This window comes from Rhinoraja longicauda, chromosome 4, assembly GCF_053455715.1.
Source record: "Rhinoraja longicauda isolate Sanriku21f chromosome 4, sRhiLon1.1, whole genome shotgun sequence".
Taxonomy (NCBI): Eukaryota; Metazoa; Chordata; class Chondrichthyes; order Rajiformes; family Arhynchobatidae; genus Rhinoraja; species Rhinoraja longicauda.
In genome coordinates, this window is record NC_135956.1 from 15,028,481 (window position 1) to 15,040,897 (window position 12,417).

At 44.0% G+C, this 12,417-nt stretch overlaps 1 protein-coding gene across 1 annotated transcript in view; it reads right to left on the bottom strand.

The window, feature by feature from the left end:
• Positions 1-221: 221 nt before the first annotated feature.
• The window catches only part of LOC144592597 (serine/threonine-protein kinase H1-like), a 39,204-nt gene continuing 27,008 nt past the window's right edge, over positions 222-12,417 (bottom strand). Inside the window, exon 3 of the mRNA XM_078397251.1 lies at positions 222-767. Coding sequence (XP_078253377.1) covers positions 456-767 — 312 coding nt within the window. The 3' untranslated portion in view covers positions 222-455. The remainder of the gene's footprint in view (positions 768-12,417) is intronic.

Below are 12,417 nucleotides of genomic sequence, written 5' to 3' on the forward strand. Positions count from 1 at the left end.
TTAAAATCTCTCTAGCTTTAAAAATGTAGCTTCAATTTGAATGAAAGTAATTGTAATATATGGCCAGGATAATGGTGAATATGGTGGTGCAAAAATTGTAGCGCTATGGTGCGCTATGCTGCGCGAGCGTCAAAAGTTAAACTGTCCACATACACACATACGGACATACACACAAACACGGACATCAGAGTTTTAGTAATATAATAGATAGATAGTCTTTATTGCTGATTAAATGCTGATTAGATGGAAATGCTAAACACTGATGAGTCAATTTACTTTGATATTAAAAAAGTCCAATAGAAAATCACAGTAGCAGTCTTGAGGCTATGTACAGTATAACATCACTTAAATCATTTTAAGTGGTAACCAACTAATGAAAGTCTAGGCTTTTCATTACGATTTATTTACCAGGAGAACATTTGAGTTAACTTAAAAGGAAAATGGCCGCCGTCTAATTAGTCCTGCTCCATGTGGTGCTGGTACCAAAGGTTAAACTCCCGAATCTCCTTCTCACGTAAACGGCGTGACTTGCTAGAGCGGCTGGACTTGATGGTCTCTGCGGACTTTGAGCTTTGACAGCGAGAAGAGGTCCTCCTCATCAAGTTCTGGGAGATGGAGCGATGGAGGTTTTTCATGGAGGACGACGCGGCCATGGTCACCACCCAGGGATGCTTCAAGGCTTGAGCTGCTGCCATCCGCTCATCGGCGTCGATCGTGATCAGCCGGTCAATGAAGTCCTTGGCGAGATTGGACACGTTCGGCCAAGGCTGCAACAAAAGCACAACGTCAAGGACAATTAATATAAATGCAAACGTGAAGCACGGTAATAAGGAAGTCGTTAATGGTAAATAAACAACTTCGTTAATTGATACTCGTGTGAAATTGTGGACGTCAAGTCAAGTCAATTTTATTTGTATAGCACATTTAAAAACAACCCACGTTGACCAAAGTGCTACACATCTGATTAGGAAAAAAAAAAAAAGAAACAACATACAGTGGCAGGCAGCCAAACACAACGTAGCACAGACCATCATGCAAGCCAACTTTCCTACCATTGACTCCATCCACACTTCACGCTGCCTCGGCAAGGCCACCATCATAATCACGGACGAGTCTAATCACGGGCTTCATAACGCTCCCTCATAACACTAGTGTGTAGGAGAGTGTACTTGTACAGGGTGATAACTGGTTGGCGCAGGCTTGGTGGGCCGAAGGGCTTGTTTCCACGCTGTATCTCTAAACTAAACTAAAGCAAGGAAGGAAACTGAACCAAACAAGGAACTGCAGATGCTGATAGTAAACCAGAAAAATGGGGAATATTATAAATTAAGATAAAAAGTGGAACAATTGTATAATCTATCATAGGCTTAGAGGTGGGAAAGAACTGAGAATAATTTTCACGAGTAGCTGCTTTATAAATTAGACATGACACACAAAGGAGATCTTCCCTTTCATTTTAATATAAAAGCTCGGTAAACTGATGCTGTACCAGTGGTGTAATGTTGCATTAGCAAAGGCATCTTTTTGCTGAATCAGGTTATGATGTAAAGTCACGAGATTATTCAAGAGAAACAAAGACAAAGAGAAATATGTGTGTAAATGTTCTCAGGTTATATAGCAGAAGTTCAGGGAGAACTCCAGTTTAGTTTAGTTCAGAGATACCGCGTGGAAACAGGCCCTTCGGCCCACCGTGTTCGTGCTGACCAACTATCACCTATTCACTAGTTCTATCCTACACACTAGGGACAATTTACAGAAGCCAATTAACATTATTGCTATTGAGGGAGTGCAGCGTAGGTTCACCAGGTTAATTCCCGGGATGGTTGGACTGACATATGATGAAGGAATGGGTCGACTGGGCTTGTATTCACTGGAATTTAGAAGGATGAGAGAGGATCTTATAGAAACATATAAAATTCTTAAAGGATTGGACAGGCTAGACGCAGGAAAAATGTTCCTGATGTTGGGGGAGTCCAGAACCAGGGGTCGCAGTTTAAGGATAAGGGATAGACCAGACTGGGATGGAATGAGGAAAAACTTTTTCACCCAGAGAGTTGTGAATCTGTGGAATTCTCTGTCACAGAAGACAAAGGAGGCCAATTCACAGGATATTTTCAAGAGAGAGTTAGATTTAGCTCTTAGGGCTAAAAGAATCAAGGGATATGGGGAAAAAGCAGGAACAGGGTACTAATTTTAGATGATCAGCCATGATCATATTGAATGGCGGTGCTGGCTCGGAGGGCAGAATAACCTACTCCTGCATCTATTTTTCTATATTTCTATGTTTCTACAAACCCGATTGTCTTTGGAATGTGGGAGGAAACCGGAGCACCCGGAGGAAAACCCACCTGGTCACGGGGAGAACGTACAAACTCAGTACAGACAGCACCTGTAGTTAGGATCGAACCCGGGTCTCCGGTGCTGTAAGGCAGCAACTCTACCGTTGTGCCACCGTGCTGCCCTAACCATAAGGCCAGTTCCTCATTTTTGTTTACACCCTCAGTTAAGTTCCCCAAGTGTGTGTGTGTGTGTGTGTGTGTGTGTGTGTGTGTGTGTGTGTGTGTGTGAAGATGGGGCAGGAGGAGAATACTGGAACAGATGGACTGAGATCTGTGTGTGTCAGATGTGTCGTGATACTGGGCCACCACCATCTTCCCAAAGACAATGAGGGATGAGCAAAATAATGCCTGTCTTGCCAGTAACACATACTGTGACATGTAAATGAAGGGACCCTTCTTCAGACTCTTCAGATGTAAAATCACTGCAGCCTTAATAGTTCTGATTGAATCTCTGAGAACGCAAGATACATTTGCCATTCCACTTATCAGATTCTTGAATAGTGTCAGGGGTTATGGGGAGAAGGCGGGAGAATGGGTTTGAGAGGGAGAGATAGATCAGCCATGGTCGAATGGCAGAGTAGACTTGATAAGCCGAATAGCCTTATTCTGCTCCTAGAACATAAACAATAGACAATAGACAATAGGTGCAGGAGTAGGCCATTCAGCCCTTCAAGCCAGCACCGCCATTCAATGCGATCATGGCTGATCACTCTCAATCAGTACCCCGTTCCTGCCTTCTCCCCATACCCCCTCACTCCGCTATCCTTAAGAGCTCTATCCAGCTCTCTCTTGAAGGCATCCAACGAACTGGCCTCCACTGCCTTCTGAGGCAGAGAATTCCACACCTTCACCACTCTCTGACTGAAAAAGTCCTTCCTTATCTCCGTTCTAAATGGCCTACCCCTTATTCTTAAACTGTGGCCCCTTGTTCTGGACTCCCCCAACATTGGGAACATGTTTCCTGCCTCTAATGTGTCCAATCCCCTAATTATCTTATATGTTTCAATAAGATCCCCCCTCATCCTTCTAAATTCCAGTGTATACAAGCCTAATTGCTCCAGCCTTTCAACATACGACAGTCCCGCCATTCCGGGAATTAACCTAGTGAACCTACGCTGCACGCCCTCAATAGCAAGAATATCCTTCCTCAAATTTGGAGACCAAAGCTGCACACAGTACTCCAGGTGCGGTCTCACCAGGGCCCGGTACAACTGTAGAAGGACCTCTTTGCTCCTATACTCAACTCCTCTTGTTATGAAGGCCAACATTCCATTGGCTTTCTTCACTGCCTGCTGTACCTGCATGCTTCCTTTCAGTGACTGATGCACTAGGACACCCAGATCTCGTTGAGCATCCCCTCTTCCTAACATATGAACTTATTGCTTAAAATATCTGTAGATTTTGCACTGTTGGTTTGCTGACAGTACTCAACAGTACTCGCTTCATGTGCTGCTGTTCCCAGTGTCACACACTTGGTCAGCTGGTTCTCCTGCTATGTTTGCAATAGATGATCTGCCAGATGTCTCTATTCTGAGCATCAACTGATACTAATGGATGGAAACTAGAAGTGGTTGAAATAAGAGTACCTTTGGAATGGCCCAACATAATATTATCCTGCTTCAACCCTCCTCAAGGGTTCTCTACAACAGCAAATTTAGATATAAAATCTGGGCGGTGAAGAACACAGAGAACATGAAAAGTAAGGTGCAATTGAAATACAAGAAACTACAGATGTTGGAAACTTGTGCGAAACGCAAAGTGCTGGAGGAACTCAGGGGGCAGGCAGCATCTGTTTCAGGTTGGGATTCTTCTTCAGGCAGCATCTGTGGAAGGAATGGACAGACAGTGTTTTGGGTCAAGACCCTTCCTCAGTCCCAAGGTTCCTCCAGCACCTCGTGATTTGCAGCACAAACAATCGTCCAATGGATGAAGAAAAGAAAGTGACAAATGGTTGTTGGATCTTAATAAATAGTAATTCAATAGGCTGATTATACCACCAGCAATCTGGATTTCATTTCGGTCAACAAAAGTTTGCATTAAACTCAAAGTCAAACCAGGCCCTGACAGAAGGAGCTAATTCAATGTCCATGACAAAGCTACCTCTAGATTTCATTTGCGTGCAATCACAGTGCATGGTGTTTGCGTTGTAGCCATCAATTAAGATTCATATACCTGACGGAATATTGGTTTGCTAATCCCTGTAATGAGTCACCTTTCTTCCTTCCCATTTAAATCTCCTCCCCTCAAACTTCTTCTCCTTCCTTTTAGCCATCACAATTTCAGTGCTGTTACTCACCGTCTCTCTCTCTCCCCCTCTCCCTCTCCCTCTCCCTCTCCCTCTCCCTCTCCCTCTCCCTCTCCCTCTCCCTCTCCCTCTCCCTCTCCCTCTCCCTCTCCCTCTCCCCCTCCCTCCCTCTCTCTCTCTCCCATAAAGTACTGCTTACAGTACTGTTATTCATTCTTCCTCTCTCTCTCCCTCTCCCTCTCTCCCTCTCTCCCTCTCTCCCTCTCCCCCTCCCCCTCCCCTCCCCCTCCCCCTCTCCCTCTCTCCCTCTCTCTCTCTTCTCTCTCTCTCTCTCACTCTCTCCCTCCCTCTTTCTCTCCCTCTACATTTCCCATAAAGTAAAGCTTCCACTCACACAATTACTCAGTATCAGTAACACATACACAGGTGCAGGTTTCAATATTTTCATCTTTTTTTGAAAATATAAAACTACTTCAAAATGTGTGCCTCCTTGATGTTGACACCCTGTAATCCTGGGAAGTCACTCCTACTTGCTACATGATTTCTTTGAAAGGATAAATACAGCTATTGACACTTTGTTAAGGAAGTATCATTGACATTGGGCTCATTTCTTGTAAACAGGTATGAATATCCTTGGCAGAAAAATACTTTGGTTATTTCTGCCAGGGGCATAAATAGAACACCTCCACTCAAACCATAAAGGCGCCCCTCAAAATGTTGTCCGCATTAAAGTGGTTATATTTATTTCAAACGAGATGCAGCAGAATTAATAGTTATTGAGTCACACAACACACAAACAGGCCCTTTGGCCCAATTTGTCCATGCCAACCATATGCCCCATCTACACTACTACTATTTGTCCGCGTTTGGCCATTATCCCTCTAAAACTTTCCTATCCATGTACCTGTCCAAATATGGACTTATGATTACTATGTGTATATTAGGCTACATTCATAGTTATACAGCACGGAAATAAGTCCTTGGCTCACTGAGTCTGCATTGATCATCAAGAATTCGTTTACACCAAACCTACACTCATCCCATTTTATTCTTCCTGCATTCCCATCAATTCCCATGCTACTGCCACAGACCATACTATTCCCTCTACACTCGGGGCTGTTTACATTGCCCACTGACTTACCAACCCGCACATCTTTGGGATGTGGGCGGAAACCAGGGCTCCCAGAGGAAACTCATGCAGTCCCAGGAAGAATGTGCAGACAACACGGACGGCATCCGAGCTCAGGATTGAACCTGGGATCTGCGCTCAGATTTTGAGGGTTGGGTACAAATCGACAGCCTTTTAACTCTGCTACAAGAGTATTGCATTTCTTCCCACTTGGTGAGCTGTACTTACTGCTCAGGATAAGGTCATAAGTTCATAGGTTCATAAGTAATAGGAGCAGAATTCGGCCATTCAGTTTATAGAAACATAGAAACATAGAAAATAGGTGCAAGAGTAGGCCATTCGGCCCTTCGAGCCTGCACCGCCATTCAATATGATCATGGCTGATCATCCAACTCAGTATCCCGTACCTGCCTTCTCTCCATACCCCCTGATCCCTTTAGCCACAAGGGCCACATCTAACTCCCTCTTAAATATAGCCAATGAACTGGCCTCAACTTGAGACTTGAGATTTCATCAAGTCTCCTCTGCGATTCAATCGTGGCTGATCTATCTTTCCCTCTCAACCCCATTCTCCTGCCTTCTCCCTATAGCCCCTGACACCCGTACTAATCAAGAATCTATCTCTGCCTTAAAAATTTCCATTGTCTTGGCCTCCACAGCCTTCTGTGGCAATGAATTCCACAGATTCACCACCCTCTGACTAAAGAAATTCCTCCTCATCTCCTTCCCAAAGGAACGTCCCTCAGGATGCGGCCTTCCTTACCTTGGCGAGGATTGGTTCATTACTGCACACCACTGTTGGCTTTTGCTTAATTTTGTTTTATATAAAAGAAACAGCACAGTTTAAATAATTTGGAAAGTTTAGGCCAGCTTCTGCTGCCCAAGTTTACTAAAAATCTGTAAGAGTGTTCAAGAGTCAAAAGTGTTTTATTGTCATAAGTCCCAAGCAGAACAATGAAATTCTTACTTGCAGCAGCACAAATGAATATGGAAACATAGTAGTCTGTAAACAATATAATAAACAAAGAAAAGCTCAGTGAATATACACAATTTATATATATATATATATATATATCTATCTGTGTGTGTGTATACATATTTAGGGCGGTCACAGTGGCGCGGCGGTAGAGTTGCTGCCTTACAATGAATGCAGCGCCGGAGACCCGGGTTCGATTCCGACTACGGGTGCTGTCTGTACGGAGTTTGTACGTTCTCCCCGTGACCTGCACGGGTTTTCTCTGAGATCTTTGGTTTCTTTACACGCTCCAAAGACGTACAGGTTTGTAGATTAAATGGCTTGGTAAAAGTAAAAATTGTCCCTAGTGGGTGTAGGATAGTGTTAATGTGCGTGGATCGCTGGTCGGCGTGGACCCGGTGGGCCAAAGGGCCTGTTTCTGGGCAGTATCTCTAAACTAAACTAAACTAAACATATATGTATATATATATATACATATTCATAAACATATATAAATATAAAAACATGGATGTATACATACACACCCACACACACACACACACATATATACAATATATATATATTTATATACATACACATGTGTATATATACACGCACACTGGGGCACTGGTTTTGTCTTTTTGCACTATTATGGTTTGTCTGTTTTATGTGTGTATATATATGTATGTGTATACACATTAATATACACATGCACATACATATACATACATACACACACATAAAACAAACCATAACAGTGCAAAATGACTAAAGCAATGTCCCGTCTATCCAGTTCACAGCTTATTTGGAGGTTTTTGCGTTTAATAGCCTGATTGTTTATAGGGAAGAAGCTACTCCTGAACCTGGACGTTACAGTTTTAAGGCTCCTATACTTTCTTCCCGATGGCAGGAATGATTATATCCAGGCACATATCCAAAAGCCTCTTAAATGCCACTGTTGTACCCGCCTCCACCACCACTTCTGGGATCACGTTCCAGGCATCCACCATTCTGTAAAAAACTTGCCCAGCAATAGACAATAGACATTAGACAATAGGTGCAGGAGGAGGCCATTCGGCCCTTTGAGCCAGCACCGCCATTCAATGTGATCATGGCTGATCATTCTCAATCAGTACCCCGTTCCTGCCTTCTCCCCATACCCACTGACTCCGCTAGCACATCTAATTTAAACGTTGCCCCTCTTGCCTTAAAGTTATACCCTCCAAAAGTCCAGATCTATGAAGTTAAACATACCCTATGCCTTCTTTACCACTCTGTCTACTTATGTTGCCACTTTCAGGAATCTGTGGACTTGGACCCCAAAATCCCTTTGTACATCAATGCTAATAAGGTTATTGCCATTGAATTTATAGTTTGTTGTTCTATTTTGGGACATATAAAACAGCAATAAAACACTCAGCCTATCTGAAAGTCTCTTAAATGTTGTTGAGAGATATTGGTCTCAAGGTAAATGCTCGCTGTACCATGTGACAGCTTTCAGAAGAGATAACCACGAAAAGCTCAGAAATTAGCAGTTAGTAAACTCAACTAAGTCAAACCCGTCACAAATAATCTTACTATAAGTTTTAGTAGAGAGAAATATATTTCTGCCATCGACAGACACAAAGTGCTGGCGTAACTCAGTGGGTCAGGCAGCATCTCTGGAAAACAAGGGTGGGTGACGTTTCGGGTCGGGACCCTTCCTCTGACTCCATCATTGACTAAGATTACAATGATCTCAATCACGATTTCTCTCGGAGTTTGTTTGTTCTTTAAACTCCTTCCCCTTTCCCGACTGATTTAATATACCTCTCTAGCCCATATTTTCTAGTTTTGATACACAGAAAATCGGCTGAATAGGCCATTCGGCCCTTCGATCCAGCACCACCATTCAATATGATCATGGCTGATCATCCAAAATCAGTGCCCCGTTGTTGCTTTCTCCCCATATCCCTTGAATCCGTTAGCCCTAAGAGCTCTATCTAACTCCCTCTTGAACTCATCCAGTGAATTGGCCTCCACTGCCTTCTGCGGCAGAGAATTCCACAGATTCACAACTCTCTGGGCGAAAAAGTTTTTCCTCATCTCAGTCCTAATGGTCTACCCCTTATTCTTACACGGTGACCCTTGGTTCTGGACTCCCCCAACATCGGGAACATTTTTCCTGCATCTAGCCTGTCCAATCCCTTAAGAATTTTTGTATGTTTCTATAAGATCCCCTCTCATCCTTCGAAATTCCAGTGAATATAAGCCCAGTCAATCCATTTGGTACACCGGTCGATACACAGAAAAATGAACAGATCTCATCTCTCCAGAGATGTCGATGACCTGCCATGTTTTCCATTGCTTTTGCCTTGTTCAACACTACCAGCATCTGACGTATTTTTATTTAGTCTAGTCAAATTTTCACTTCGTTGCTTTTTTGCCGCAGTGTAAATAACACAGTGTACTGCTCTTTTAATGGGTCTGCTGTGAAAACCAACGTACAACACAAAGCATTGTTGGGCTCCAGAATTAGTGCCTCAGTCTTCTTCCTTTGACTGATTAACTATAATACTTTCCCTGTTTACTGTGACTCCATTTACACTTCATTTCCATCCCAACATCAAACATAATGAAATTCTTCAAATATTTCAAGCACAAGCAATAACAATGTTATACTTGACAATGATATTACATTCAAGTTTCTATGAGGAATTAGCTATTAAGTCAACATGTACAAACAATCCAATTATCATGCACAGTACATAGCCCTTATTCTAAGGGCTAATGCACTGATCACTTCCCTTAAAACTGCCTCTGAATTTTCCAGGATATTGGGTCAGCATAGTAGTCAAAATGGCGGAAAAGACACTGAGGACACTGTACATTTGAGAAGACCATGGAAACGTTCCGTAGAGAATTTGATCCTCTTTAGAGATACAGCGCAGAAACAGGCCCTTTGGCCCACCGAGTCCGCACCAACCAGCGATCACCCCGTAGATAAACACACTATGCTGGTGTAACTCAACAGGTCAGGTAGCATCTATGGAAATTGGTGATGTTTCGGGTCGAGACCCTTCATCAGACTGAGAGTCAGGGATCACTCCGTACACTAGCGCTACCCTAGACACTAGGAACAATTTACAATTACCAAAGCCAAAGAACCTACAAACTTGCACATCTTTGGAGTGTGGGAGGAAAATGGAGCTCCCGGAGAAAACCCATGCAGGTCACAGGGAGAACGTACAGACTCCATACAGACAGCACCCGTGGTCAGGATCGAACCCGGGTCTCTGGCGCTGTAAGGCATCAACTCTATCGCTGCGCTACTGTGCTGATGGCTGATGGTTAATGTGAAGGCCAACAGAAATCATTTTTACCCAGAGTAAGGGAATCTAGAACCAGAGGACATAGGATTATGGTGAGAGCGGGAAGATTTAATAGGAACCTGAGGGGCAACATTTTCACATAGGGTGGGTATATGGAACGAGCTGCCAGAGGGCGTCATGGTGGCGCAGCGGTAGAGTTGCTGCCTTACAGCGCCAGAGACCCAGGTTCGATCCTGACTACAGGTGCTGTCTGTATGGCGTTTGTACCTTCTCCCCATGACTCGCCTGGGTTTTCTCCGGGAGCTCCGGTTTCCTCCCACACTCTAAAGACGTAAAGGTTTGTAGGCTAATTGGCTTGGTAAAATTGTAAATCATCCCTAGTGTGTGTAGGATAGTGTAACCGTGTGGGGATCTCCAGTCAGCGTGGACCCAAGGACCTGTTTCCGCCTGTATCTCTAAACAAAACTAAACTAAAAAGGAGGTAGTTGATGCAGGTACTATGACAGGATTTAAAAGACATTTGGCCAGGTACATGGGCAGGAAAGGTTTAGAAGGATATGGACCAAATGCAGGCAGGTGGGACTAGTGAGATGGGGCAACTTGGTTGGCATGGGCAAGTCGGGCCCAAAGGGCCTGTTTCTGTGCTGTACGACTGTATGACAAATGCCATGGCTGGACTTTATGAAGTCTTCCTCCCTCCTCGAGACAGCTTAATCACTTAAATCTCCGAAATGGTTGCTGACATAAAAGCTGATTATGCGCCTACAGTATCAATGAATCAATCTAAGTGCCTTCTTAAGACATGGAGGTTCTGAGATTGGACCCATGTTAGTTTCAAAGGTGGTACACTGGTGCTTTTATTGTCACATGTGAGAAGTGCAAACGCACGGTGAAATTATTTTGTTACAAACAGTCCAGTAGAGTATTGCCATACCCAAGCACATCCCCGATTAGCAAGTGTACAGAAATAGTCCACCGATCCTGCATGCAAGAGGCGCCATGTTTTGGGGCCATTTTCAGAGTCCAGTCCATGCTCTAGGTATTCTGCTCGGTTCCCGCTCCAGGCGAGCCCCAGGCTGTTGCGGGCCTCCAGCCGTTGCCTTCCCTTGGACGTGCGGGTTGAACAGTGAGCAGATGTCCCTCTCCTCGCCCGTCCAACTTTGCTCCCCGCAGCCGACCTCGAGGGTGCAGGAGGCTTGACCCCCGGTTACCTCTCCTCTCCTACCATCTTCACCCCTCGCCGGTCACATCCAGCGTCATCCCGTCCCCTTCCTCCCGGTCTCTTGTTTCCTGGTTTAACAAGTCGTGCAGGTACTTTATCTCCCAGTATTCACCAGGTTAGCTTTAATTCAGATGCAACCCTGGCATAAATAGCAGCATTTCATTGACGGCAGTTCTCGCTTCCAGTTCTGGTGAGAATCCAAAATGACCAAACAAAGAATTGCAGATGCTGTTTTACACCAAAGATAGACACAAAGTGCTGGAGTAACTCAGCGGATCAGGCAGCATCTCTGGAGGAAAAAGGATGAGTGATGTTTCGGGTCGGGACCCTTCTGCAGACTGAAAAAACAGTTCTGCTTTTGGAGAATCCAAGTCTGCTATAATTGAGCATGCTATTTCAAAATCGATGCAACTAACCCTCAATCTGATTTACACCGTATATTTTACATTCCCAGTGCACCCTAGAAAAATAATTCACAATATTTTCAGTACTGGATACAGATTTGTGGTCTGAAAATGATACTATGAAGAATAATATGCAACATTTCAACCAATATTTCCCATGAAAATTGATTATGTCTTGAACATACAGTTATTACGATGACTCAAAAGTACAGCCACTATTTCTGAATTTCATTGGTTATAAGTTCATACGTTATAGGAGCAGAATTAGGCCATTTGGCCCATTAAGTCTACTCCGCCATTCAGTCATTCTCCTGCCTTTTCCCCATAACCCCTGGGAACCGTTACGATGTCTGAATGGCGTAGCGTGTGGGAATAGGTGACGTTTTGGGTCGAACTGGGTTTGAAGGGTCTAGTGTACCACCTTTGAAACTAACATGGGTCCAATCTCAGAACCTCCATGTCGTAAGAAGGTACTTAGATTGATTCATTGATACAGTAGGCGCATAATCAGCTTTTATGTCAGCAACCATTTTGGAGATTTAAGTGATTAAGCTGTCTCGAGGAGGGAGGAAGACTTCATGAAAGGGCATCGATCCAAAACGTCACCCATTACTTCTCTCCAGAGTTGCTGCCCGCCCCGCTGAGTTACTCCAGCATTTTGTGTCTATCTTCGGTGTAAAGCAGCATCTGCTGTTCCTTCCTACACACTATGTCACCTACTCGTTTCTGCACTCAATTTCATCGAGGATTCTTGTTTGCTTGTGAATTCAGCCATTTATTTACACCGCTGGATCTACTTGGATCACATTTCT